Source organism: Zootoca vivipara, chromosome 2, assembly GCF_963506605.1.
Source record: "Zootoca vivipara chromosome 2, rZooViv1.1, whole genome shotgun sequence".
In the NCBI taxonomy this organism is placed as follows: Eukaryota; Metazoa; Chordata; class Lepidosauria; order Squamata; family Lacertidae; genus Zootoca; species Zootoca vivipara.
Genome location: NC_083277.1, coordinates 89,908,637 through 89,933,653, shown reverse-complemented (window position 1 = coordinate 89,933,653; position 25,017 = coordinate 89,908,637). Strand labels below are relative to the sequence as shown.

The 25,017-nt window shown below is 43.8% G+C and overlaps 1 protein-coding gene across 2 annotated transcripts in view; it reads left to right on the top strand.

The window, feature by feature from the left end:
- MGAT5B (alpha-1,6-mannosylglycoprotein 6-beta-N-acetylglucosaminyltransferase B) overlaps positions 1–25,017 on the top strand; it is a 170,181-nt gene that overhangs the window by 90,568 nt on the left and 54,596 nt on the right. For both annotated transcript variants that reach the window (XM_035107960.2, XM_035107959.2), the window contains exons 4-8: positions 3,522–3,634; positions 15,146–15,219; positions 18,971–19,141; positions 20,424–20,588; positions 21,438–21,607. In XM_035107960.2, coding sequence (XP_034963851.2) covers positions 3,522–3,634; positions 15,146–15,219; positions 18,971–19,141; positions 20,424–20,588; positions 21,438–21,607 — 693 coding nt within the window. The remainder of the gene's footprint in view (positions 1–3,521; positions 3,635–15,145; positions 15,220–18,970; positions 19,142–20,423; positions 20,589–21,437; positions 21,608–25,017) is intronic.

Sequence of the window (25,017 nt, the reverse complement as noted above, 5' to 3'; positions counted from 1 at the left end):
CCATTCTTTAAGCCAAAGGAACGGCATAGCATGCAGGTCGCAAAAGCAACATATTGAAATGCTTTGGTGAATTAGGGCGATGGACAGGCAGAAAAGTCTTTCTAGAAGGAAAGCTGCAGGCAGAACTGAGTTTGGGAAGAAATTTGATTCAGATTGCACTTAAAAGCAAACCTACCTAATTCGCGCTTTCTGGAACGGTACCAGAACCAAAACACAGCCATTCTTTGAAATTCACATTTCTCCAAAGGGTAGAAAACGTGAGTCCTATTTCTGGGCTGGTAAAGAATGGAGCTGTTAAACGCTTTATTGAACTTTTTAAGAAAACCCTACAGCTCACATATGCATTTCTGAATAGGCTCCATCCCATCATTTCAGAATGACTGGCAGTGCAGCCCTATGTGCATCTACTCAGAACTAAGTCCACTTGAGTCTAGTGGGACTCCTAGAGCTGAAGCCTTAATTATACAAATTAACAATTATCTTAATTATTCTTCTCCTTCCCTGAGTTGCGGCCATCATAGAGCAGCAGCTAGCTGTTGTTATCTGAGATTACATGAGTAAAAAAAAAGAAAGGTTGGTTCCTTGACAGTTAGAACATCTTCTTTGTGGAGATTGCTCAGTCATTACATTTGCCAAGAACGGTGTGATATTTATTCAAAGATTAGATCTACTCTGGCAACACTGAAATGCAGAGCAGAAATGTCACCTGACTGCTCTTTAATTATGAAGGAAGCATCCACCCCCTATTCGCCCGCTGAGAATGATAGATGTTGTTAAGTTCTCAAAGTATTATTTTGTGCTGTTTAAACACTAAAAAGGCCTGTGCCACCTGAAAAGGCCAACAAATATGTTGCGGCATGAGTTTTGTCAGCCAAAGCCACTTTATCAGAGGCAAAAAAAATACTTCTCTTTTTGTAAGTGAAGCCAAGAGACCGAGTAATGCAAGGGACAGCAGAAGGAGGTGAACTGAGCACAAATTAATGCAAGACCCAGCGAAACCATAAGATAGTGCTTATTGTGACCCACTCTCAACCGGTTGTGCTTGTAAGCCCCTGAAGAGGCCAATTGTGTGCTGTACAAAACCAACCAAGATATCTAAACCTACTAAAGGACATCTTGGATATAATACAAGCTCTAGAAATGAGGTTTCTCCTTTCCATCTCCCACTCTGCTCTTTGATGCTTTTCTTTTTTAAATCTGGATTTATTTTCAGGTGGAATGAAGGAGATTTGGTAGTCCTTTTATTCATTTTTCAACATTTTGCCTTAAGCAAGACTCCAAACTCTCAATAACCTTTGGAATGAATCAAGGACAGGCTGTTTGCTCAGGTTTCCAATGAGATACAGGTGTGACTGCTTCCCTCCCTGGGATGTGTAAGAATCTGAATGTCATCATTGTACAAGAACAGGGATTGGGAACCTCAGGCCACAGGGGTCAATTGCAGCTTTCTGGGCCTCTCTGTCTGATTGTTGGAACTCTCCTCATCCTATACCCCCTACCCAGCTCCACACCCTCTCCTGAGGCCACATCCTTGATTCTTTGCCCCCTCCCTGGGTGCTTTTGCCTGGCTGGAATATGTCCTTGAACTCAGATAATGCTTCAGGCTTGCCTGGCTGTTGGAACTAGCCTACTGTACAAAGGTAACATTAGCATCAATTGCTCTACCCACTTTTTGCCTTTGGCCTTGCCCACCACTGGCATGTGTGGCCCCTGGAAGGTTGCCCAGATAGCAATGTGACCCACAGCCTGAAAAATGTTTCCATATTCCTGCAGTAGAATGAGCTAGTGGAACGTAAGCTGGCCCCTTCTTTATAGCAATGGATCTTTGCCAATTGATTACACCAGTAGTGGATCTGTCCAAGCTTTCTTCATGCAGATAACTTTTGATACTGCCACAAATGGTTGTGGATTGGTGTTGGGTTTTTTTTTTTTTTTGCAGTTTAAAAACTTGACAGGTGTAATTTCACTCCTTAGTTTATATTCCTAAAATGACTAAGAATCTCTTGGCAAAGTAATGTCCTTGGAAGTTAAAGTAAGGTTAGTGGGTTTTTTTAAATTACAAAAACGATAATGCAAGAGCTTCAGTTCCCAGACAGAAGACATGCCTACACTAGTTGTCTTTTACAGATGAGTTTATATACGTGACCTGCTGAACCTACACTGTAAGGAAAAGCTTCAATTTCAGAGAGTCAACTCTCCTTAGCCTTTCTTGGGGGGTGGGGGGTGGCGGCAAGTGGGGCCATTTCATACATTACAGAGGCAAACAGGGTTTTTAGTTATTTAAATATCATCATCATCATCATCATTACTGATTTATTAATTGCCTTCTAAACCAGTGTTTCTCAACCAGTGTGCCTCCAGATGTTTTGGGACTACAACTCCCATAATTCCTGACCACTGGTCTTGCTAGCTAGGGATGATGGGAGTTGTAGTCCCAAAACATCTGGAGGCACACTGGTTGAGAAACACTGTTCTAAACAATCTCAAACTGATTTATTTGTAATATACAGTAGTGCCTCGCAAGACGTATTTAATTCGTTCTGCGAGTCAATTCGTTTAGCGAAAAATTCGTCTTGCGAATTGCAGTTTCCCATAGGAATGTATTGAAATTTCTTTTTTTTTTTGCCCATAGGAATGCATTAATTAAATTTCAATGCATTCCTATGGGAAACCGCGATTCACAAGACGAATTTTTCACAAGACGAATTCATCTTGCGAGTCACCATCAGATCGCAAGACACATTCATCTTGCGAAAAATTCGTCTTGCAGGGCATTCGTCTTGCGAGGTACCACTGTAATTGAAAACTGTTAAAAACACCCAAACAACAACTGTATTTAAAACCAGACTAATACCCTACCAAGTGGACACTTATGGAAAAGACCCACTGGGAAAGCCTGTAGGAACAAAAATGTTTCCACATGTTTCTGGAAAGGGCAGATAATGGATGCCTGTCATAGTTTGACAGGAATCCTATTCCATAGATCAGGGGCAGCCACACTGAAGGTTCTGCTCTAAGTAACTGTGCAGCAGGCTTCTGAGATCTTTGGTGCTTGCAGGAGAAACATTCCCACAGACCACAGCAATCTACTGGGTGTATAAGGGTCCTCCAGTAGAGCCCCCTCAAGGGAGCTTCCAAGATGATAACGCATCACACAACAGCCCCTATGGAAGATCAGATCAGATTCCAGAAAGGGGGCAAGGTGTGTGTGTGTGTGTGTGTGTGTGTGTGTGTGTGTGTGTGTGTGTGTTTCAGTCTTTGCCTTTGGCTCAGTTCTGCTGTTCCCTCAGTTTAAGGCTCTTGTTGCAGATGTTTTGAGGAAGTGCTGTGGGAGTTTTTGTCCATCCTTCTCTCCCATGACATCCCCTCTGGCTGCCAGAATGTCTGTCTTTGGCAATTGGCTCTGCAATTTCAAAGCACTGTTGTTTTGGGACAGAGGGACCTCTTCCCTCTTTCTGACAAGTCTGGATGCCTGACAAGAATGAACCAAAGTTTATATCTCTTTTTCACTTACTCTTCAGGTACCATCCAGCAGTTGGCTTGATGGAGAGAATCCAGGCGATTGCTCAGAACGTCTCGGACATTGCAATGAAGGTGGATCAGATTCTTCGCAACAGCCTCCTAAACGGAAAATGTAAGAAAACCAGCAGGCTCACCAGAAAGGATGATATGAGAGTGTAGTATCTGCTTATATATTTTTATCGAAATGTTACTGGGTGCCATTGTATGCACATGCGCACATACACGTGTACAAGTTACAGTTTGTTTCACTTAGTCCAGGGGGAATTAGCAATCTGGCAACAAACCAGGGCTTGGATTCAAGGAATATTTGATTTATTACAAGGGAGAGAAATATTGATCGCTATGCAGGCCATTACATTCAATTGGACTAGCAATGTGCGGGTTAAATGAAAGGACAGGATAGCTAGGACAGCAGAGATAGCAGGAATCTAATACCAAATCCAGTGAAGGAAAGGGCAATAGAAGTCAAGCAGACATGCTTGGAGCTGGAGGGTTGGCTGGGAGCAGCCTGGCTCTTGGCAGAATGAGGGCAATAGAAATATAGAAGTAGAGTAAGAGCTGGAAAAGAAAAATAGAGTGTGGATAGTGTATGAGAAAAGAGGGAGGGAGAGGAGAAATTTTCTTTGGTGGGAGATGCTTGTGGAATTAGTTGGGTGGTCAGTTGTGGGAAGCGGGGGGGGGGGTAGCAGAGCAGTACAAGGTTTCCCCAAGCAGAGGCTGCATGTTCCTTTAGGTCCCTAACTAAGCATATGGCATAATCGCAAAAGTGGAAATGAGGTGTGGGACACTGGGAAGGAGGTGATAAGAAGAGGAGTGAAACTGATGTAGGGATGGGGCAATCTGGAGTGGAACAGTCTAGTCCAGGCATAGGCAAACTCGGCCCTTCAGATGTTTTGGGACTGCAACTCCCATCATCCCTGACCACTGGCCCTGTTAGCTAGGAGTGATGGGAGTTGTAGTCCCAAAAGATTTGGAGGGCCGAGTTTGCCTATGTCTGGTCTCGTCAATGAGAAGACCCACAAGGACTAGAAGAAGCCCAAGGACTGGAAATGCAAATTCTTACAGGTTCTGAAGGGGTTTATTCTAGAACAAAGGGGCAGGGAATTGATCTAGAGAAGAGTACTGGTAGAGAAAATCCAAAAGTTTGTATCAGTTGGATTCAAGCCTCTGACTACAAGGAGTGAAGGCAAAGGTGTGTGGAGTGCAAATGGAGTAGTGGGTGTAGATACCTGCTAGAGGATCCTGAGTTATGCCAATGCATGCTAATGTTTCTCCTGGTGTTTTTAGTCATGCCAGCGTCCTTTATTACGGCAGCCCTACTGTCCAACCAGCAGGCTGTGGCACTTTGCACAATCCAATTACATGTCAATGAAAGAAGCTAAAACGAAATCAAGCCCAACTGGAAAGTACAAAACAACAAGTTGGGATGAACAAAATGTGAACAAATGCAGAACTTGAAGTTATGCAAACACTTAATCCATAAAATACATCGTATAACTACACAGATTAAAAGCAACAACCTATAAGCCACTCAAAAATAAATCTGCACTATAATCGGCTACATACCTGCCAGGTGGGGGATTATCGAGAGGACAAGGATGGTTCCATTGAGCCATCTGGCAGCAAAATAAATAATCGGTCAACACTGGAAAGTCTGGGCCGTTCCAGGCACAGAAAATGGGATGCAAGACCACCTGTAACTACGGTAGCAGCCCATGGGAAACTGCTACTCTGTGAACTACATAAAAAGTCAAGCTTCCCAGGGATTCAGGAGTGTGTTTTGGGAACTCTTCCCTGAGTAATACCCACAACTGGGAGGCATGTTGCAGCGATGGAAACTTCCCTAACTTAATAGATCTTAAACTGTGACAAGAGCAGACACTCATTTATCCCAACCCTTATCTCCTTATCTGAGCATGCAATCATGAGCACCATATAACGTGCTAACTCACTGAATGTCAGAGATGAAAATGCTGTAGCTGGGGGGGGGGGAGAGGAATAAGATTGGAGGAAGGGAAACTGGGAGAGGGGAGGGCAATGAATGAACTATGGATTAAAAATGCAATTCTCTCTCTCTCTCTCTCTCTCTCTCTCTCTCTCTCTCTCTCTCTCTCTCTCTCTCTCTCCATACACACACACACACACACACACACACACACACACACACACACACACACACACACCAGCATATAAAACAAACAACCACTGGTGGCCTTCCTAGGGTAATCAGTATGAGTAACTTCCTTCATAACACGGATTCATGTATAACTGATAACCATATGCATTTGACTGTTTCACTCTTCCTCAGCGGTCTATTGTAATTTTAATAGTACCAATAACTCTGCCGTAACCCCTGGGGTACATATAAGTGTAAACCAAACCTTTCAGTCATGCTCCCTGTTAGCCTTTGTTTGCGATGCTGTCTTTTTTTTGCAGAGGAAATTGGTATGTGGGCCTATAAATAAGCCTCTTAATGTGTGGTCTGCTATCCCTAGTAAAGAATACTATGCAGTATTCAGTATTAAGTGGAGACACCACTGACTGCTTAGTGATCCGCGGTATTTGTCAAATTGGCCTGAAAAGCATGATGACATTTCTTTCAAAACAAATGTTCAGGATGTGAATTGGGACTAAAGATAGATACCTTTATCCTTGGGACATCACAGGAAGCCAGCTGTGTAGATTGCACATGCTGAGCTCATCGACTGCTGTTCTCAATCAGCTGTATGGCTGTGAAACATGACATGTGTCTGTACCATAGGGATCAGAGGCAGCCCAATGGATCCAGGGCAATTTGCACATGCCCTCGGAATCTTTTCCTCTCATCCTCAGCCTGCTTCTAACATCCTTTATTCTGATGTGTCTGAAATTGAGAACTGGAGTGGACAAAGCCATCTGGCTCCACTCTGGAAAAAGTTGGGCAGGACTGGAGTTGAAATTCAGTCCCTCAAATCTGTCATTTCTGTGAGTAGGGCTCCTTCTAGAATGAGAGCTTTGTACACACTTTAAAACACACTTGAAACACATTCTTTCCCTTCAAAGAATTCTTGTCACAATTTTTAAAAAAACAAATTAGTTTTTATTAATGTTTTTTGTGTTGTAAAGCAAACAGATAAGCAGAGAAGGGTACATTATTGTTTCCACTTTCAATTACAATAGGCAATACAGTGGTACCTCTACTTACGAATTTAATGCGTTCTGAACGCACATTCTGAACGCACATTCATAAGTCGAAAAAATGTATAAGTCGAATCCCATAGGAATGCATTGGGTGAAAAAAATCGTAAGTCGAAGCAACTCTATCTAAAAATTCGTAAGTCGAAAAAATCCTATCTAATCCGCATCCAAGATGGCGGACGGAGCTCCATTCGTAAGTAGAAACATTCATAAGTAGAGTTATTCGTAAGTAGAGGTACCACTGTAGAATTAAAGAACAATACCCACCATCCCTCTCTCCCTTCTCCCCCCATCTCCTCTCCCCAACTGCAAGATGTCTATGACAAAAGTGTCTCTCACCAAACATAAACAATCTTGTCATTGTAGTTAAGCCCTCACAGAGTTATGGTTCCCAAAAACTCTATGACTTAATGTACAGCGCCCAGAGTTCTTTGAGGGGGGCTACATGTGCTTCAAATGTGCTTTAAAGGTATAGTACGTATGCATCCTCAGAAGGTTTGTCAGTCTCTGATTGATTGCCCTTGATACCTATATATGCTACATCCGGCGAAAGGTTCCTTCACAGAGGAAGAGGCATTGTCTGGTTCTGCTCTGATCCTAACAGGAAGCTAGGAAGCATAACATGGACAGAAAAGGGTTGAATATCCCCTGCCCCTCTCCATTGCCCCTCACCTCATCTAAACAGGTTAGCTGATCTTGTTTCAAAATTTACATGGCCCAGTCCTCTGCTTGAAAAGCTGTCAAAGTGAGGCTTTATAGTTATTCGTTTCTGGTGTTTCAGAGACGCCAGCTTCTCTGGCTCATTGAGGGGGCCCGACATGATGTCTCGCAACATCCAGACATCACATACATGACGTTGTGAGGAGTCAGGGGGTGGAGCCAAACGCCCTCAGAAAATGGAGGGGACTTGGCCCCCTCAAAAATTACATGGGGTGGTGGTGGTGAAATTGCCTTGGCCCCTAAGAGTCAGCGCCTATGTGGTGTTTGTGCCCCAGCATTTAACCAAGAAAAAAAGCAGTAGAAAGTCCCTTCCCACAGGCTCACATTCTAAGAAGACATGGAACATGAGGAAAAAGGAATGGGAGGAAGGCGGGGAAAGCAAACTCCAGCAGATGTTTTCCCCACTTCAAGTCCCGTTTAAAGAAGGGGGAACAGGGGCCTTGAAATTGCCCATCAACAGTTAATACTGTTGGCAGCACATAGGTCACCTGGTCACAGTCTCCCCGATTATGGCGAGATGTATGGTGTTTCCCTTTAAATTATAGCAATTATTTCTAAATTTTCACAAAGGCATATAAAATTAGCATATGCCAATGTAACGCAAACCTCTATCCCTTTTGTCTTCCTTTCTTGGTGGTGTGTTTCCTCTTTTCAGGCAACATTTGTTGTGTATTTGTTGTGTTTTCCAAAGGCACAAGCATCTGACCATTCCTGCTGTAGAAAGCAAGCACCCTCAGATACCGTATTTGTCACATGCAGGGCTGGAAGGGTTAGCTTTCTGCCCATGTCCCTGTCTTGGTTACATTCTCTCTAGTAGCTTTCTCTAAAAGTCCTCCCAGCCATTTATTTCCCCCCCATACATCATAAGATAAACACCGATGGCATCGTTCCACTGCTGGCCCTCTCCTGCACTACAAGAAGTGAGCTGTACCTCTCCTCATCTTTCTTCCTACCACGGTCGTTAAAAACTGGTGAAATTGATTCATTGGGATTTGCGCATTCAGTTCTCTTAGGCAGTTTAGGGAAGGAGTTAGGGAGGGTGTGGGGAGAGAGGAGAACTCTTCAATGCTGGCCTCACATGACTCTTCGGGAAAGGAAGAGTTAATGTCTGCAAAGCACTTGGTGAGCTGAGCACACCATACATCATTAGCGGGAAAGCTAACAGTCAGAGAACTGCAAGCAGTGCCTAAGTCAGCAGCAGTAGCAGCACACTGCAGGGAAGAAGTGTGTTCCTATGGCAGCGCACATCCATTGTGGGGGCACTTGTCTGCACTTCCCACTTCAACACCCCTTCTTGGCATGTGGCACAACTAACACCCCCCGCCTTTTCCAGTGGGTTAATGTGCTAAGAAGGAGATTACTGAGGAAATCACTTTAATCATGCAACAATGATGTGTTTGTTTCCTACTAATCCAGCAAAGAAAATAATCCCCAGCAGACACCATTAAAAATGCTTGCCTTGAATCCCACGAGTACCCGTAAACCTCTCCTTTGAAAGCTTGATTTATTCACCTTTTTTGTGTGTCTCCCGTCTTCCCCATTGCGCACAACTCTCCCCTTTCTCCTGCTGCAGGATGGGTTTTGAAGCTGACTTTAATGATGCTATGATTTTACCTAGGGGCAAAGATTCCCATGGAGTCTGCCATTCTTGTTTGTCATGGCAGGGCTTTTTAAAAATTAAATAAGTTGGAAGCTAACACAGAAGTGGGCAATTGTCATAGAATGGTTACAGAGCTCCATTATTAGCCTATGGGTTGTCAAGCCAGAGGACTAGCAACAGTTGCAAGCTGGGCCCTACACCAGAGCTTTATTTGCGCGCGCGCGCGCGCGCGCGCACACACACACACACACACACACACACGGAACAAGCACTGGAGGCAAGTTAAAAGAGGTTGTTCACTTTTTAAACATATACACTACTAAAATTCAAAGTTCTTTAAGTGGTCTCTGTGAAGTCACATAGCATGGCCACCCTGATTGCCACCTGAGCGACCTCATTGAAAATGTCTCTTCCTTCCTTGGTCCTTTAGGAGCGCTGCCATTTCCTCTCCCCTTAGTTTTGTTCAGCGCCTAGTTTAGCATTAGGTTTTCTCTATTAACAATGTGTCTTGCCTTCATTTACGTCAGCAGCAGGGAGCTGGTGGTCCCCCAGATGTTGGACTGCAGCTCCTATCAGCCCGTGTCAGAACGGCCAACCATCAGGAATGCTGGGAGTTGTACTCCAACATCTGGCTGGAAGCACCAGGTTCCCCATTTAAAAATTTATTCATGGCCTTAGACTCAGTAATATACTGCCTCGAATTCCAGCTGTGTCACTTTATTTACACACACACTAGCAATTCTGATTGCATTTACTGAATGCAAGAAGTATTTTGAGGTGGGGTGTTAAAAAGAAAATCTGGTGTTTTAATGATTAAACGGTTCAACTTGCAGTGCTTTGAATGTTTTACAAATACTGTCTGATGATGTACTTGTAGTACACACTGTTACCCGCAGTATTCTTTCTTTCAAAAGATTTTTGTAAGTAGGGGCATCTTTTGTTCTGAGGCTGCCTGCCTCACCTTCTTACTGATAGCTTTGGACTGTAGGGCAGCCTCTTGTTTTAAGCTGTGCCCCCCGCTAGTCCTCTCAGCTGCTTTGTAGCCACTTCTACTGCTCTGTGCGTCATATCAAAGGCATGCTCGAGAACTAAACCAATCTCTCATGCAAACCTGGATCTCTGCCTGCCTGATCACACTATGCAGTTTTTAGTGATTCACTCAGCTCCCCAAATGCACGGGTTTGTGCCAACAACTTTAAAGCAATCACTATTTCATCCGCTTATTCGTGCTTTCTCTTTCATTCCGAGTTCTAATAAAGAATATGCAGCTTTCATGTTTAATATTTCTTCTGAGTGTGCTTCAGATTCAATATTTCAAATCCAGACATGACCATTTATTATTTGCATTGTCATCAAACTGAAAAGTATTAAATACTTCTCTTGCTTATTCACCTGCCTTATGAATAAATAGTGTTGGATAAAATCTGTCACCGATTTCAATTGACCCACTCGCAATGCAGTACTGTACAACTCAAATCCTTGTCTGCATCTTCTTGAGTCACTGCAGCATTTACTTCCCACAACGTATTTCATAGAGATTTTCTATTGTCCCTTGGGGGGCATTCTGTTTACGCTGTTTAAACAAGGCCTAAGTTCATGAAAGGATCATTTCTCATTTGCCATTGTCTCCATCTTCCTTCTATCCCCCTATTGCAGGGATGAGTGACCTGTAGCCCTCCAGTTCTTGTTGGACTTCAACTCCCTTTAGCCCAAGCCAGCAATAGTCACCAGTGGTCAGGGAAGATGGCAGCTGAAGTTCAACAACATTCAGAGGCCCACAGGTCCCCCACCCTCAGCTTGACTGCCTGCCCTGTGTAGGCTCCTCAGGGCAGGGACCTGTCTTTTAGTTGTAAAGTGCCATGCACATTAAGGGTGCTATATAAACAGGTCTGGCCCAAGACATTTTGGGCCCTGAGGTGAACCACAAAATCCTCTCTTTCCGGCCAGGGAAGAAGGGGTGAGTGTTGATCAAAATTGGGAATAAAGGGGAACTAAAGATCTACACTGGGAACAAGGGTGGGAGGAGACCAGCAACACCTTCTTTTCACCAAAAGGCTGCTGTAAATGTGTTTTGGCTGCCAAGGAGGCGGCAAATCCAGCCTCCAATTAGTGTGCTGCAGCTGTTGCTGCCATTGCAGTGGCAGTGGCAGCAGGCAATGCATTTTTTGGAGGTCAGATCTGCTGCCCCTGTGGATCCTGCCTCCCAAGGCAGTTGCCTTACCTTGCCTTATGGGTGGGTCGGCCCTGTAGATAAAATAAAAATGTTTTATCTCCTTCTGACACTGTGTAATATTTGCTGCTGAACATTCTGTAGGATGATGCAACAGGAAGCTGAAGTGCGGACAACACCCATGTTGAAAATGAAGCTTTTGCCTTCCTGGATCAAAGACTAAATCTTTTGAAATTGCGAATGGATTTCATTATGATGATTAATGTGGCAGATACAAGAGCATTTTATGACTGGTTGCCTGACTGTGCTCTCCTGCTGTGACCCTAAAGTATTAAATATTGACTCTCTTGCTCATCTTTCTTTGTCCAGCTGTGGCTCAATGCGCCAAATGGCTTTTTCTGCCACCTCTCTCCCTGACACCCAAAGAGGTACAAGGGAGTCGATAAAATATTGCCTGTTCCTGTTCTAATATCAGTGTTAAATGTTTGTCTTTAATCTGCAGCTATGGTTCCTAATGAAGAATTGGGGTGCCAAAGGACTTTGTTTAACTTTAAGGGCATGAATAATTGCATAGGCTTCTGCAATTTGTGCTTGAAAACAAATGGAGCATGTTATAAATAGTTTATAGCACCCTCAGTGGCCAGCTCCTTTTAGCTTTCCCCATGTATGAATAATGGATCATTATCCCAAACTGGGCTTGGTCGGTGCTACGATTAAGTGCCTAGGAAGTAGCAGCTCCCCCCTTTTTAAACTCCAGTTCATCTGGCTCCAAGGCTGGCATCATTGGACATCTGTTAAAGCCCAACCCTGACTCAGGGTCCCTCTGCCAACCCCTGGAGCCTCCTGGTTCTGCTGTTCCTTCCTTTGTTGTTGCTGCCTGTTCACTTGGTCCATTCACTGTTCTGTACACCACCAATACGTGGTCTCTAGAAGGTTGTTCATTGGGGAATGGATACCCCTGCCCCACAGGGATGTTGTGGATATACAGCCTGAAGCTGAATAATGGCCTTCTGGTTCCTGGGGGTTAAAACCTGAGTAAGCAAGTTTTTACTCGGACTGTTGGGCATGGTGTTTGGGTGTTTATTTCAAAGACAGAACTCCATGCTTTACTTCTGAGTTTCTCTGAAAGGGCTTTGTGCCTGTAGGTGTTGCTATTGTTTGTCTCATTAGATGGTTCTGCACTTGACTGATTGCCTGTACAATTTTCTGCTGCAATTTGAAAATGTCTGTATTTTGAAGGGCTTTCATGTGCTCCTTTAGAGTCACGCACATGCCTCATTAGGTACAATGGGTTTTTTTGGGGGGGGGGCTTGACTGGAGGCAAAATGCTGGCCAACCATTAGCATGCTCTGTAATCTGAGAAGAAATGTAAGACCATACAATAGAGCAATGCCAAGAAACACTTTTTTTTAACTTCCATTTTGCTTTCATTATCATAGGAAATTGAAGTGTGGCATATATACGATTTTTTTTTCAACTGCCCCCTTCCAATGTCATCATTCCTTGGTTAGGTTCTGAACAACGGATAGAAGCATGCAAAAGCTGCTTCCAACTTCCAACAATGAGGCTTTGAGTGTGATTTATTCCACAGAGCCCAGTATCCTAACCTGTTCTTAATGCCCCCCTGGGTAGGGTTCCTTTATATACTCTATGTAAATCTTTCCATGAACACACAGTCACCTGGGCTGAAGGAAGTTCTTACACATGGGGTGTGTATCTAATGCTAGTTCAACTCAGAGGAGACCCATTGAAATGCATGGACATGACTAACATGAGTCTATTAATTTCAGTGGGTCTACTCTGAGTGGGAGTTAGTTGGATACAGTACTGTACTATTAAACTCAGGGGTTGTCTAGTGTCCTTGATCTCAGAACCGGACAATTTCCCCATACCTGTGTCCCATGAGCTTCTCTGGGGCAGCGTAAAAGCTACCCTCTGGGGAAAGGACCTTAATTAGATCTATGTGGTGTTAATGTGCAGGAAAATGATTATTGCACACACACAAACACACCTGATATCCCGCCCATCTGGCTGGGTTTCCACAGCCACTCTGGGTGGCTTCCAACACATAAAAACATAATAAAACACCAAACATTAATAGTAACAATCTGATCCAATATAAAAGTCACAATAACTAAAATAGACAACTTATATCAAACAAAGCAACATTCAACAATATATCAGTTGTTGTTGTTGTTGTTGTTTAGTTGTTTAGTCATGTCTGACTCTTCATGACCCCATGGACCAGAGCACGCCAGGCACTCCTGTCTTCCACTGCCTCCTGCAGTTTGGTCAGACTCATGTTGGTGGCTTCAAGAACACTGTCCAACCATCTCATCCTCTGTCATCCCCTTCTCCTTGAGCCCTCCATCTTTCCCAGCATCAGGGTCTTTTCCAGGGAGTCTTCTCTTCTCATGAGGTGGCCAAAGTATTGGAGCCTCAGCTTCAGGATCTGTCCTTCCAGTGAGCGCTCAGGGCTGATTTCCTTCAGGATGGATAGGTTTGATCATCTTGCAGTCCATGGGACTCTATTAGATAAATCAGTATCTAATAGTAAACGGTAAAATTAAACATCAACAGATAATAACTAAACAGTTCGTGCTTATCAACCACAATAAAGAATTACCAATCTACAATCAATAAAAATAACAGCAAATCACAATGCATAAAATACTACAAAACATAGAAAACCACGTAAAAGGATCAAATTGAGAAACAAAGACACACAACTTAAAAAACTATTAACTTATAAAAATATCCCTGAACTTCCCTTCCCAGCTGCTGAGTTGTTGTTGTTGTTGTTGCTGCTGCTGCTGCTGCAATATATATATATATATATATATATATATATATATATATATATATATATATACACACACACACACACACACACACACACATATATACATATATATATATAGAGAGAGAGAGAGAGATAGAGAGATAGAGAGATAGAGAGAGAGAGAGAGAGAGAGAGAGAGAGAGAGAGAGAGAGAGAGATGAGATGGCTAGATGAGGCTTATCAATCTGGGAACATAGCCCATCTAGGAAATGGAAAACTCTGGACCTAAACACCTGCTGCCTTGCGGCTATAATCGTTTGTGAGAATGGCTTTGGGAGTAAACCTTGAGGAAAAATCTGTACCAGTCTCTGCAGCCATAACAAGCCCTGTGATTCTCCAGCAGTTTGGCCTGAGACAGACAGATGCCAACAATAGGATTTTTTTGAGACGATATATTGCAATTCTGTAGCATTTTGATGGACCATGATATATTTTGATGCTTAATATGACATTGTCTTGTGTGGTTCTAGGTCATTTTAGTTACGTATGTTGTTTAGTGATATTTATTTAACTGTGTTACTTAAAATGTGGAATTATTAGTATTAATAATCATTATGATTGTTTGGTTTTGAATGAGGAATTTGTATTGTCTTCCCTATACTGATTGCTTTTTGTAAACTGCTTAGAGACTTCTGTTGAAATAGGAAGTGGCATACAAATTAGCAGTTCAATAAAAAGGTGTCTCATTGCTAACCATGCACAATGTTAACCCCAGCATCAAAGCTAATGAAAAGTGCTGTAGAAAAATAATGCCATGAGAAATAGTCTTGACTTTCTGCATGCACCAGTGTTTAAGCAGTGAGTCTAGAAGTGAGTTCCTGATTTGCTAGAATAGGAGGCTGTTCGCACATAATGTTGTTTAGGGAAGGTTGGGGTTGCCAGTCCTTGGATTCTGGTGCCTGGATAGGATCTATGGTGGGGTGTTTTGTGGGACAGAGGGAGGAGAGACAGGACCCAGTTTCTTGGAACTGAAGCCCAGATTGAATAATGTGAGCACGACTCTATTCCTTTAAAACAGAAAAGAAAAGAAAGCTGGCATTCTTAGCAAGCTCCCTTTGGTACCAGAATCTGAGCTCAGAACTAACCACTCCCATGTGTGTATTGTACTCAACAGCAATAGAAGGCAGACGGGACCAGTGTGAGGTGCCCAGGGATGCCAAGTACCCTGACTGCTCTGGGAAAGTGGAGGTGAGTAAAGTAGCTTCAGATTGATGCTCTGAACAGAAAAAAAGGTAGAAATGAAAGCAATGTGTCTCTTTGGATGACAGTTAAAAGAAGATGGAATCTTTTTTTTTGTTCACACACTGTTCCAGCGAGCACTGCAGCAGTAAACCAAATTATTACGATGTGAGAAAACATCTTTTCAATGCATTTTTCTCTTTACCAGGGTAGTGTTTCAGAGATCACCTGGGGAAATGAACAGTGATAGTTAAGTCAAGTTTTCCATGATCCAGAGTTGGACCAGTGGCTGCCCTACCCCACCAAGAATAAGGATTTGTTCCACCTAAACAAAATTCTAGCACACAACTTCTTGGTTTAGTGATACAACAGAATGGTGTCTTATTCCTTAGAAGAGGGAGATTTCTTGTTGAGAACAAATCAAGAGCAGCTGGTGCCGCCTGCCCTCAAGTGATTGTGCTCCAAACTGACAACACGCACCTGACCTGTCCAGCTCTGCTGCCCACTCAAATACCCTGCTGGCTCAGGGTGGACTTTTCAAGATCCCTGTCTCCCTTACTATGCTTAATCAGTCCTGAAGTCCCCCTTTAGCTACTATGGCTGTGAATATGGTGCTCAGAGAGGGTAAGGGACAACTTAAGGGAGTTACTGTTTATTGCAACAAGAGACTGTACTCATTATAAGCAGGCAGAAGCTTGCAAGCTTAAAAATAACTGTTCTTATTTAATGTGTACTTTTTGGACACTAAGAGCCATTGAAATAACTTCATTTCTTTGAAGCCTACCTGGAAATGTGGCAGTCCCACTTAGTGTGTGTGTGTGTGCTGTGGCCCTAGAGGTCAACTCTGAACTTTAAGGGAAGATATTCTCCTAGATTTTATATATTGCCCCCCCCCCACCAGATAAGAACAGAAGAAGATCAAGCCCCGTCTAGTCTAGAATCCTCTTCTCATACAGGGTTCTGATTGGCTACCGGGAAGCCCACAAGCAGGACCTGACTGCAACAGTGCTCTTCCTGCTTGTGATGGTGAGAGTCAACTCCCATCATCCCTGACTATTGCCCAAGGTGGCTGGGCTGATGGGAGTTGGAGTCCAGAAGCATCTGGAGGGCACCAGCTTGAGGAAGGCCTCCCTACCTTCTCGGAGATTTAATGTTGGTCATTTGAAGGAGGAGGGTAACGGCAAAAAGAAGATGCCTCCCCCCAAAAGGTAGGGTGGGTAGAACTTCATTAGTTTCAAGGGACCAGATTTGTTGAGATGGATGAGTAGATTGTGCTTTTCTTACATGAGGTGGCCAGGGTGTCTCTCTTTTCAGATCAAACATTTTTGCACAGCCCTAAATTCGGGGAAAGAAGACCTCTAGTCTAGCCTTGTAAAGAGACATGAGAGGTGTTGCACACTCTCCTTCTTTGGAGGCTTTTAAGCAGAGGTTGGATGGCCATCTGCCATGGATGCTTTAGCTGAGATTCCTGCATTGCAGGGGGTTGGACTAGATGACCCTTGGGGTACCTTTCAACTCTACATTCTATGAAATATTCATTGAGAGAGAGAGAGTGGGGATGCACACCTTCTTTGTGTGAAGTCTGAGCAACTAGGTTGCCCTGCCTTGCATGATTCATGGACTAATGTAGCATTTATATCTCTGTTAATTATTCATATGCAACAAAATGCAAAGGAAGCACCAATGGATTTATTGTCTTGCTTGTTTTTAATCTCAAGCGTTATCTTTGCTCTGGGGAACAAGCAAAGTGTTGTAACCTGATGCTGGTTTTGAGTACCACATTCTGCTTAGAGCAGCACATTGTCTTGACTTGAACACAACTCAGGCATTTGACTGGGCAGTGCAATTGTGTCCAGCTCTATCTGCACCGACCCATTTAGCTTAACAGTAAAATTAACATGAAGTCATTCCCCCCACTGCACCCCTTCAGCTATTATTTAAGCCTGCATGCCCCCCATCCTGCAGCTTGACAAAATAAATTAACCGCCAGATTAACAAGACACAACCGTTGCATTACTCAGATTGTCCCAGCTACATAGCGGTCATTTTCTCCCATCCTCTTCCATGGCGGGGTTAAATTTTAAGTGTAATTTAATTGCTGGAGGCAGTAATTCGATCTCCTGTCTGGATGATTGGTGTGTTTTACATATCGGGAGTGGAGGGCTGTCTCATGAGTGGCTTCGTTTGTGTAGTTAAGTTTGGAAGAGGCTGGCACCAGCAATTAAGGAGGATGATAGATCTACACGGAGAACTGGAAGCCTGGGTTATTGCTTTGCATGCAAAATCACCTTGTGAGATTAGAGAACCTCACTACATTTATTTCTCTTTAGCACAGGGATCAGCCTTTCTTGAACCCAGTGGCCTCCATAAGTTTTTGACCACAACCTCCATCAGTGGAGCCATTTCCAGAATATCAGGAGGGAGGCTAGCTCTGCTTTTCTGGGGGAAAGAATACATGTGTTAGCTTCGCTCTGTGGGGCAAAACCACTGCAGTTAAGGATCAAGCACTTTCTACACTTATCAGCCGGCTTGCTTTTGTTCTGGCAATTTTTCATCTGAAGTGCTGTGATATTATTTATTCCTCCACAACCTGTGCTGATCAGTGATAACAGACCTCAGTGATAAGCAAAATAAGCTTTGTGAGATCTAAGCTAACGGATAAAATGTAAGCTCCTTGGCAGGATCTCCTATCCATTTTTAGATAAAAGCTTTAGATGAGTTTACTGGGTAATAAAAATTCTATTCTATTTAAAGAGGTGAACCGCCCCGAGACCTCCAGGTATAGAGGAGTATATAAATTCTAATAATAATAATAATAATAATAATAATAATAATAATAATAATAATATAGTAAGTTTATTAAATCATTTTCTTAGGGCTGCTTTGCATGTGTCATTTTACTTACATACAGTATAAGAAAGGGAATAAAATGTGTGGCATACCATTGTGTATTAGCCTACACCAGGCATCCCCAAACTGCGGCCCTCCAGATGTTTTGGCCTACAACTCCCATGATCCCTAGCTAAGAGGACCAGTGGTCAGGGATGATGGGAATTGTAGTCCAAAACATCTGGAGGGCCGAAGTTTGGGGATGCCTGGCCTACACATACATGTATACAGCTTTGCTGTATTTTTTTTAATGAAAATGTGCTCTATAAATATATCAATAAATATACATATTTCAGATCTTTATCCTTTTCTGCAATGATTTTGTCCCTTAGATTGGTGCCACCAACAAATCTTATGAGAATTTCCTATACTTACTCAGAATTGTTTTCACAGTTTCTATTGAACAAATTAAGCTCCCGTAACAGGGGGGTTATTGTTTTGTTTTGTTATGTATTTAATGTTCTCCTTTTGTATTTTTATGCTGTAAACTACCTGCGGTTTTTAATAATTTTTTTTAAAGAAAAATCAAATAAAAATTTCAGGAGCTGTTTTGTTGACTACACCTGCCTAGTCTGAAAGTCTGTTTTTTCACTGCATCCTTTTGCTTTCTTTCCTTTAACAGGATCTCTTTCTGCCATATAAATACCTTAATTCTTCAAATTAAGCCAATAATTTGCCAATACTCATGCATAATACCCCCGATAAAGTCCAAAGAGATGAGCTCAACCTCTAGAAATGTTAGCCTCTTAGTGTAAATCCAAGAATTAATCTGATGATCCTTGATATCATTTATTGCACTCAGAAGCTCCACTGTTTGTTACATCTTTGTGTAAAGGCTGACCTAACCAAAACTCCCCCCTTTGCCTTTCAGTGGATGAGAGCCAGGTGGACATCAGACCCCTGCTATGCATTCTTTGGTGTGGACGGCACAGAGTGCTCATTCCTCATCTACCTCAGCGAAGTCGAGTGGTTTTGCCCCGTGCTGCCTTGGCGAAATCAGACAGCGGCTGCATCTTCCACAATGCCACCACCCAGAGCGCAGGTGAAGCTTGTAGGCCTTGAATCATGCTAGTCAAGTTACATCCTCACTTATTTGACAAAGGTTGTTTTTGTTTTTGTCTGAAACAGGTTGGTTTCAGTGCTCTCAGACTACAGGAGTAGGCAGCAGTGAGAGAAAAGATTACTGTCCCTGGCCGAGTATGGGAAGGGCAAGAGAGAAAGATCATGTCCAGTGGTGGTTATGTCAAAGAGTTGACTATGTGGGGGGCAAGGCCTCGCACTCAGGCTAGGGTGTTCCTGTCTGAGCTGAGGAGAAATGGGTAATGATCCCTCAGTCTACTCTGTGACCTGGTGCAACATTGCCCTCTTTCCTCCCTGCCATACTGCTCCCAGTAAGGTGTTGGTGCCAGTGGGTGTGGTGTTCACGTCCCTGAGTGGCAGCAGTAGTTTGCAGGAAGTTGGAAGTTTGCAGGAAGTTTGCAGGAAGTTGGTCCCAGGAGTCTCTTCCATCTGCCTGATGGACAGGAAGTGGGGAGTGGGTATGGGGACAAGGCTGTTGTCAACCCTTCAAGCAACAAGTATACCTAGAAAAATGGTAGCCCATGAAAACAGTGTATAAGCCCATTCTATCCACCCTGGAAATTCTCCCATCACTTCCTTCCCCAACATGCACAGGGGAGAGGAAATTGAGTGCGGTATCTTGGAGAAGGAAGAATCATGGGTGGATGGATGGAACTACGAATAGAAGCACTCTACACTACAGCATTTAGTTGCACATCAAAATTGATTTACTTTAATCAACAAATTAGCTGTACCTATATCACAGTTAATATTAAAGATGGCACTGAACATATTGGCTGGCCCTTGGTGTCTGAATGTGTTCGCTCCAATCATGAGGCATCTTAAGCCAGGGCCGTAGCTAAGGGGTGGAGAGCTGGGCCCCCACCAGGGGCGCAAGTGAGAGGGAGGCACAAAATAGGCTAAAAATATGTCCATAAATATGTGTATGAATAATATGAGATTATTGCCTCATAAGAAAAGGTTTTTAATAGAGGGTGAATTGAATGGGTGGAGGGGTGTGTGTAGGAGAGGTGGAAAGGAGAACTAATTTGTCCATGGGTTGGAGGCACAATCTGGAAGGTTCTGCCAGGGGCGCAAGATCACCCAGCTAGGTCTCTGTCTTCAGCCCTGTTTAAATGGAGAAGGGAAAGGAAACATACTTTGCCCATGTGTAACCTACATGCACCATAGGATCTCCTTGCTCAGGCGGCCATTGCTCAGATGGACCTTGCGCTAACAGGAAGAGTCTGTTGTTGTTTCCCTAGGCGTCTTTTCAGAGAGACCTCTCCTACCTTCTGGAGTTGATTGGCAGTGGCAAAGAGTCTTTGATCTTCATGAAGAAAAGGATTCGGCATTTGGCCACGCAGTGGCTGAGGGCTTCACATAAACTGGAGCAGAAGCTAGAAGACAAAAAGAGAGATCAGAAACAGGTACAAAATTAAGTTCTGCTGCTTGTGAACCAACTTGTTATTTGTGGGTGTGGTAGAGTCACAGCAAGACTGAGGCCGTATCCAGCCGAAGCGTCTCATCAGTACAAAGACCATATAACACCGGTCCTGAGAGACCTGCATTGGCTCCCAGTATGTTTCCGAGCACAATTCAAAATGTTGGTGCTGACCTTTAAGGCCCTAAACGGCCTCGGTCCTGTATACCTGAAGGAGCGTCTCCACCCCCATCGTTCAGCCTGGACACTGACATCCAGCGCCAAGGGCCTTCTGGCGGTTCCCTCACTGTGAGAAGCGAGGTTACAGGGAACCAGGCAGAGGGCCTTCTCGGTAGTGGCACCTGCCCTGTGGAACGCTCTCCCACCAGATGTCAAGGAAATAAGCAACTACAGTATCTTACTTTTAAAAGACATGTGAAGGCAGCCCTGTTTAGGGAAGTTTTTAATGTTTGATGGTGTGTTGTGTTTTTAACATTCAGTTGGGAGCCGCCCAGGGTGGCTGGGGAAACCCAGCCATATGGGCTGGGTATAAATAATAAATTATTATTATTATAAATTATTATAAAGACTCCTATAAGGACTCCACTTCCACAATGAACCTCCCTGCTCTTCCCCAAATCTGTACTGGAGTGTTAGAGGAAACCTAGCTTAGATTGCAGGGGGAGATGGGGAAAGTTTTGTTGCCAAAAGTGGACGTCCTTGTGCTGATGGGATGTTATAGGTGGATTCAGCCTGAGAGTTTACTTTGCTATGTGCTCTGTATATTTGCTTTGCCCTTGTACACACAGCATTGATATCTTGCTCTCTCCCCCTCTCCTTCTCCCTCCCTCATTAGATTTTGATCCACATTGGCTTCTTGACAGAAGAATCAGGAGACGTTTTCAGCCCTCGCGTCTTAAAGGGAGGCCCCCTGGGGGAGATGGTCCAATGGGCAGATATTTTGGCAGTCCTTTTCATTCTGGGCCATAGCCTGAAAATCACAGTCTCTTTGAAGGAGCTCCAGAGGTGGGTTTGTTGATGAAATAGAAGCTGAACAGTGACATTTGTTTTGAAACATGTCTTTGGACTATGGCTCTTGCTCATTGTGATCATAATGTTTAGATTACAGCAGTGGGGAACCTCAGGCTTGGGGAGTGCATGTCCTGTTCCCCCGACCATGCCCCTCACTGGCCATGCTTCACACCCTCCTTGAATGTTTATGTTAGACTGTCCCCTTGAGCTCTAATAATCCCCTTTGCTTGCCTGGATGGAGGAAGGAAATCTGTGGTGTAGAAACCAGCCTACTGTACATAGGTAAATTCACACCCATTGCTCTGTCCCCTTTTGCCCTACTGACATGTGCCTCCCCTCCTCGGAGATTTCTCAGAAGGGAATGTGGTCCTCAAACTGGGAAAGTTGTCTCCATTTCATTGCCTGCTTATACCTAGGGTTGTGCCAAAATTCCACCCGTTTCAACTTGGAGGTCAAAAGTCAAAAAGTCACAATTTTGGGGGCCCTTGATGCAAAACAGACCCTAAGTCACTGAAAACGTTTGGCCTTTTCATGTTTGTTTTCGGTCTCTCGTTTTTCACAATCTGCTGCTGCACCACTTTACCTCTTAGTTGGGGATTCCTTTCTCCTTCATAGAATTATTCCATAATGGAAGTAAAAATGCAGCGTTCCTGCTTAGCATGAGGAGGCCATGGTTCTTGGACTGACCTCATGAGTGATCCTAGCCAATCAGAAATGTGAGGACAAATGAAGCCTATTCGGGGCAATGCTTTCTTAATAGGCTGCCATGTTTGTCCCTTTCACAGTGATTCTCTCCTCCAGCAGCAGCACCCCCCCCCCAAAACAACAACAACATATCTTGCTGCAATAGTGGGGCATTTCTCATCAGTGCTGAAGGTGTGAGCGGATATTACCCTCCTCATTCCAGCTCATCCCTACTTACAGCTCAAACTGAGTTGCAGAAAGCAATTATCCTAACTAGTGGGGATTGCTGCTGGTGGGGGTTAAGAACAAGAAAGCTCAAACAACATCACAGCAGGGATAGGCTGATTAGTATTTAACAGCCATTGATTCAGTCAGAATGGCATGCTCCCTTATCAGCCCTAGCTGTCGCAAAAATGCAATTTTTAAAATGAGTGCTTAGCTTCCCTGTAAATGTTACAAGAAACACAGTCGAATATTGCAAGAGAAGGCTCCCTGTCCCCCAACTAGAGCGCCTGGTATGACTAATACTGAGATGGAATTTCTCAGAAGGAATTTCTCTGTGAAAATTTCTGAGACTTTCCTCTTTTTTCACATATACATACAAACATCTGAAAATAATGCCACTTTACATATTTTTCTGCTGAACATTCTCAACCATATTTTGACAATAGGGGCCACGCTGCCAACACAGCTGTTGCCGCTGCCACCACTTGTACAGTATTAAAATTTAAAATGTAGCCTGATTTTAAGTAGTCCATAAATCCAAGCCATGAGGGAGGGAAACACAGGGGTCAGACTAAGTCCAACCCAAAGGCCAGGTGGAACAGTTCTGTCTTATAGGCCCTGCGGAAAGATGACAAATCCCGCAGGGCCCTGGTCTCCTGTGAAAGAGCATTCCACCAAGTTGGGGCCAATACTGAAAAGGCCCTGGCCCTAGTAGAGGCCAATCTAGCCACCTTATGGCTTGGGATCTCCAGAGTACTGTTGTTTGTGGACCTTAAGGTCCTCCGCGGGACATACCAGGAGAGGCGGTCCCGTAGGTACGAGGGTCCCAAGCCGCATAGGGCTTTAAAGGTCAAAACCAGCAGCTTAAACCTGATCCTGTACTCCACCGGGAGCCAGTGCAGCTGGTAAAGCACTGGATGAATGTGATCCCGCGGCCGGGACCCCATAAGGAGCCTCGCCGTGGCATTCTGCACCCGCTGGACTTTCTGGGTCAGCTTCGAGGGCAGCCCCGCGTAGAGCGAGTTACAATAATCAAGCCTGGAGGTGACCGTCGCATGGATCACTGTGGCCAGATCAGGGCGAAAGAGGTAAGGGACCAACTGCTTGATACAGCGGAGATGGAAAAACGGCGGAGATGGATTAAGGGACATAAAGGGGACAGTTAAACCCCTGTGTCTATGCCAAGCTCATATTGGGGTTTCAGTTTAACAAATGTGCAGTAGCTGCTCTTTCAATGTGATTCTCTTTCACATAGTTCAAGCCCTTTCTTATGCTCAGAACAGTAGGAGATTTGGCCTCTGCATTCCAGCACTGGTTTCTGATGTTTGTTGGGCACTTAGATCTCCTGCACCATCAGCTTCCAATCACATACCTAACAGACAGTACACTCTCTGTTGCAAGTGGTTTCCTACCAGTAGAGGATCTGAAAAAGCATAATTTCTTCTGCTCCTCTTTTAATTTACTGCAGCATGCTCCTGTTTTGTAACACAGCACAAATCCATGAAGCGTCTCCTTTTGTAAAGGGCAGGAGAAGGGCCTTCTATTCAGTGAAACCAGCACATTTTTTATTGCTTTGTAGCACTTTGTGGAGCCTTCCCTGCAAATCATCTCAGCTTCTTGCTGTGTATTGCAGCTACAGAACGGTTAGTAGGGTGGAGGGTAGCTGGTTATGGAGCTAACAAAGGCTTTAGAAGAAGAGATTACTCAGAAAATCCTAGTAGCACTAAAGGCCGTTTATGTATTTAATTATTGTCACCAATGAACGTTGAGGCAGGGCTATAGGCAAATAAAGGAGCATTGTAGCTTCTGGAACTCTTTGCTCTGGGTACGGTGATTTGATCCTGTGTTGTTCTGTGGTTCCATGGTTGTTCCCCCCAAAAGTGCATTCTTGGCTACATGACCCATTTCCCTGTTCTCATTCTCAACATGAATTTGAGGAGATGTACTGTGCTACACTCAAAGCCTGTTGGGGGAGTTGGGATACAACAACATCTGGAGTGACACATCTGGAGAGACACAGGTTGCGTACTCTCCAAAACTCAAGCTAATTCTTTTGTTTAATTCACCCCACCACTTTCACCACAAGCTCAATACTGCAGCTTAAACACATTTGCATAATTGTTTTAATTTGCCCAACCATTTTTGGTCAGAGCATGCAAAAACCTAACTTGACTGTAGCATCATTTAATGCAAATATCATAGAGTCCCAGCTGTCAGGCCTTATGGGAAGAGTTAGCATTTCTTTCTTATGTCTGCCTGGAAGAATACAGGAACCTTGAACTCAGTTGGTGATGATGAGAAGACAAAACGTCTGGCTCCCACCTTGACTCCTGTAGGTTAAACTAGATGCCTGTTTTTTCATTGTTTTATCACACACACACACACACACACACACACACACACACACACTCCCTTGCATTTCTTAGTGTATTTGCTAGCTTCAGTTTTATGCATCCTGACAGCCAAGAGGTGAAATGTGCATGATTATCTGGTGC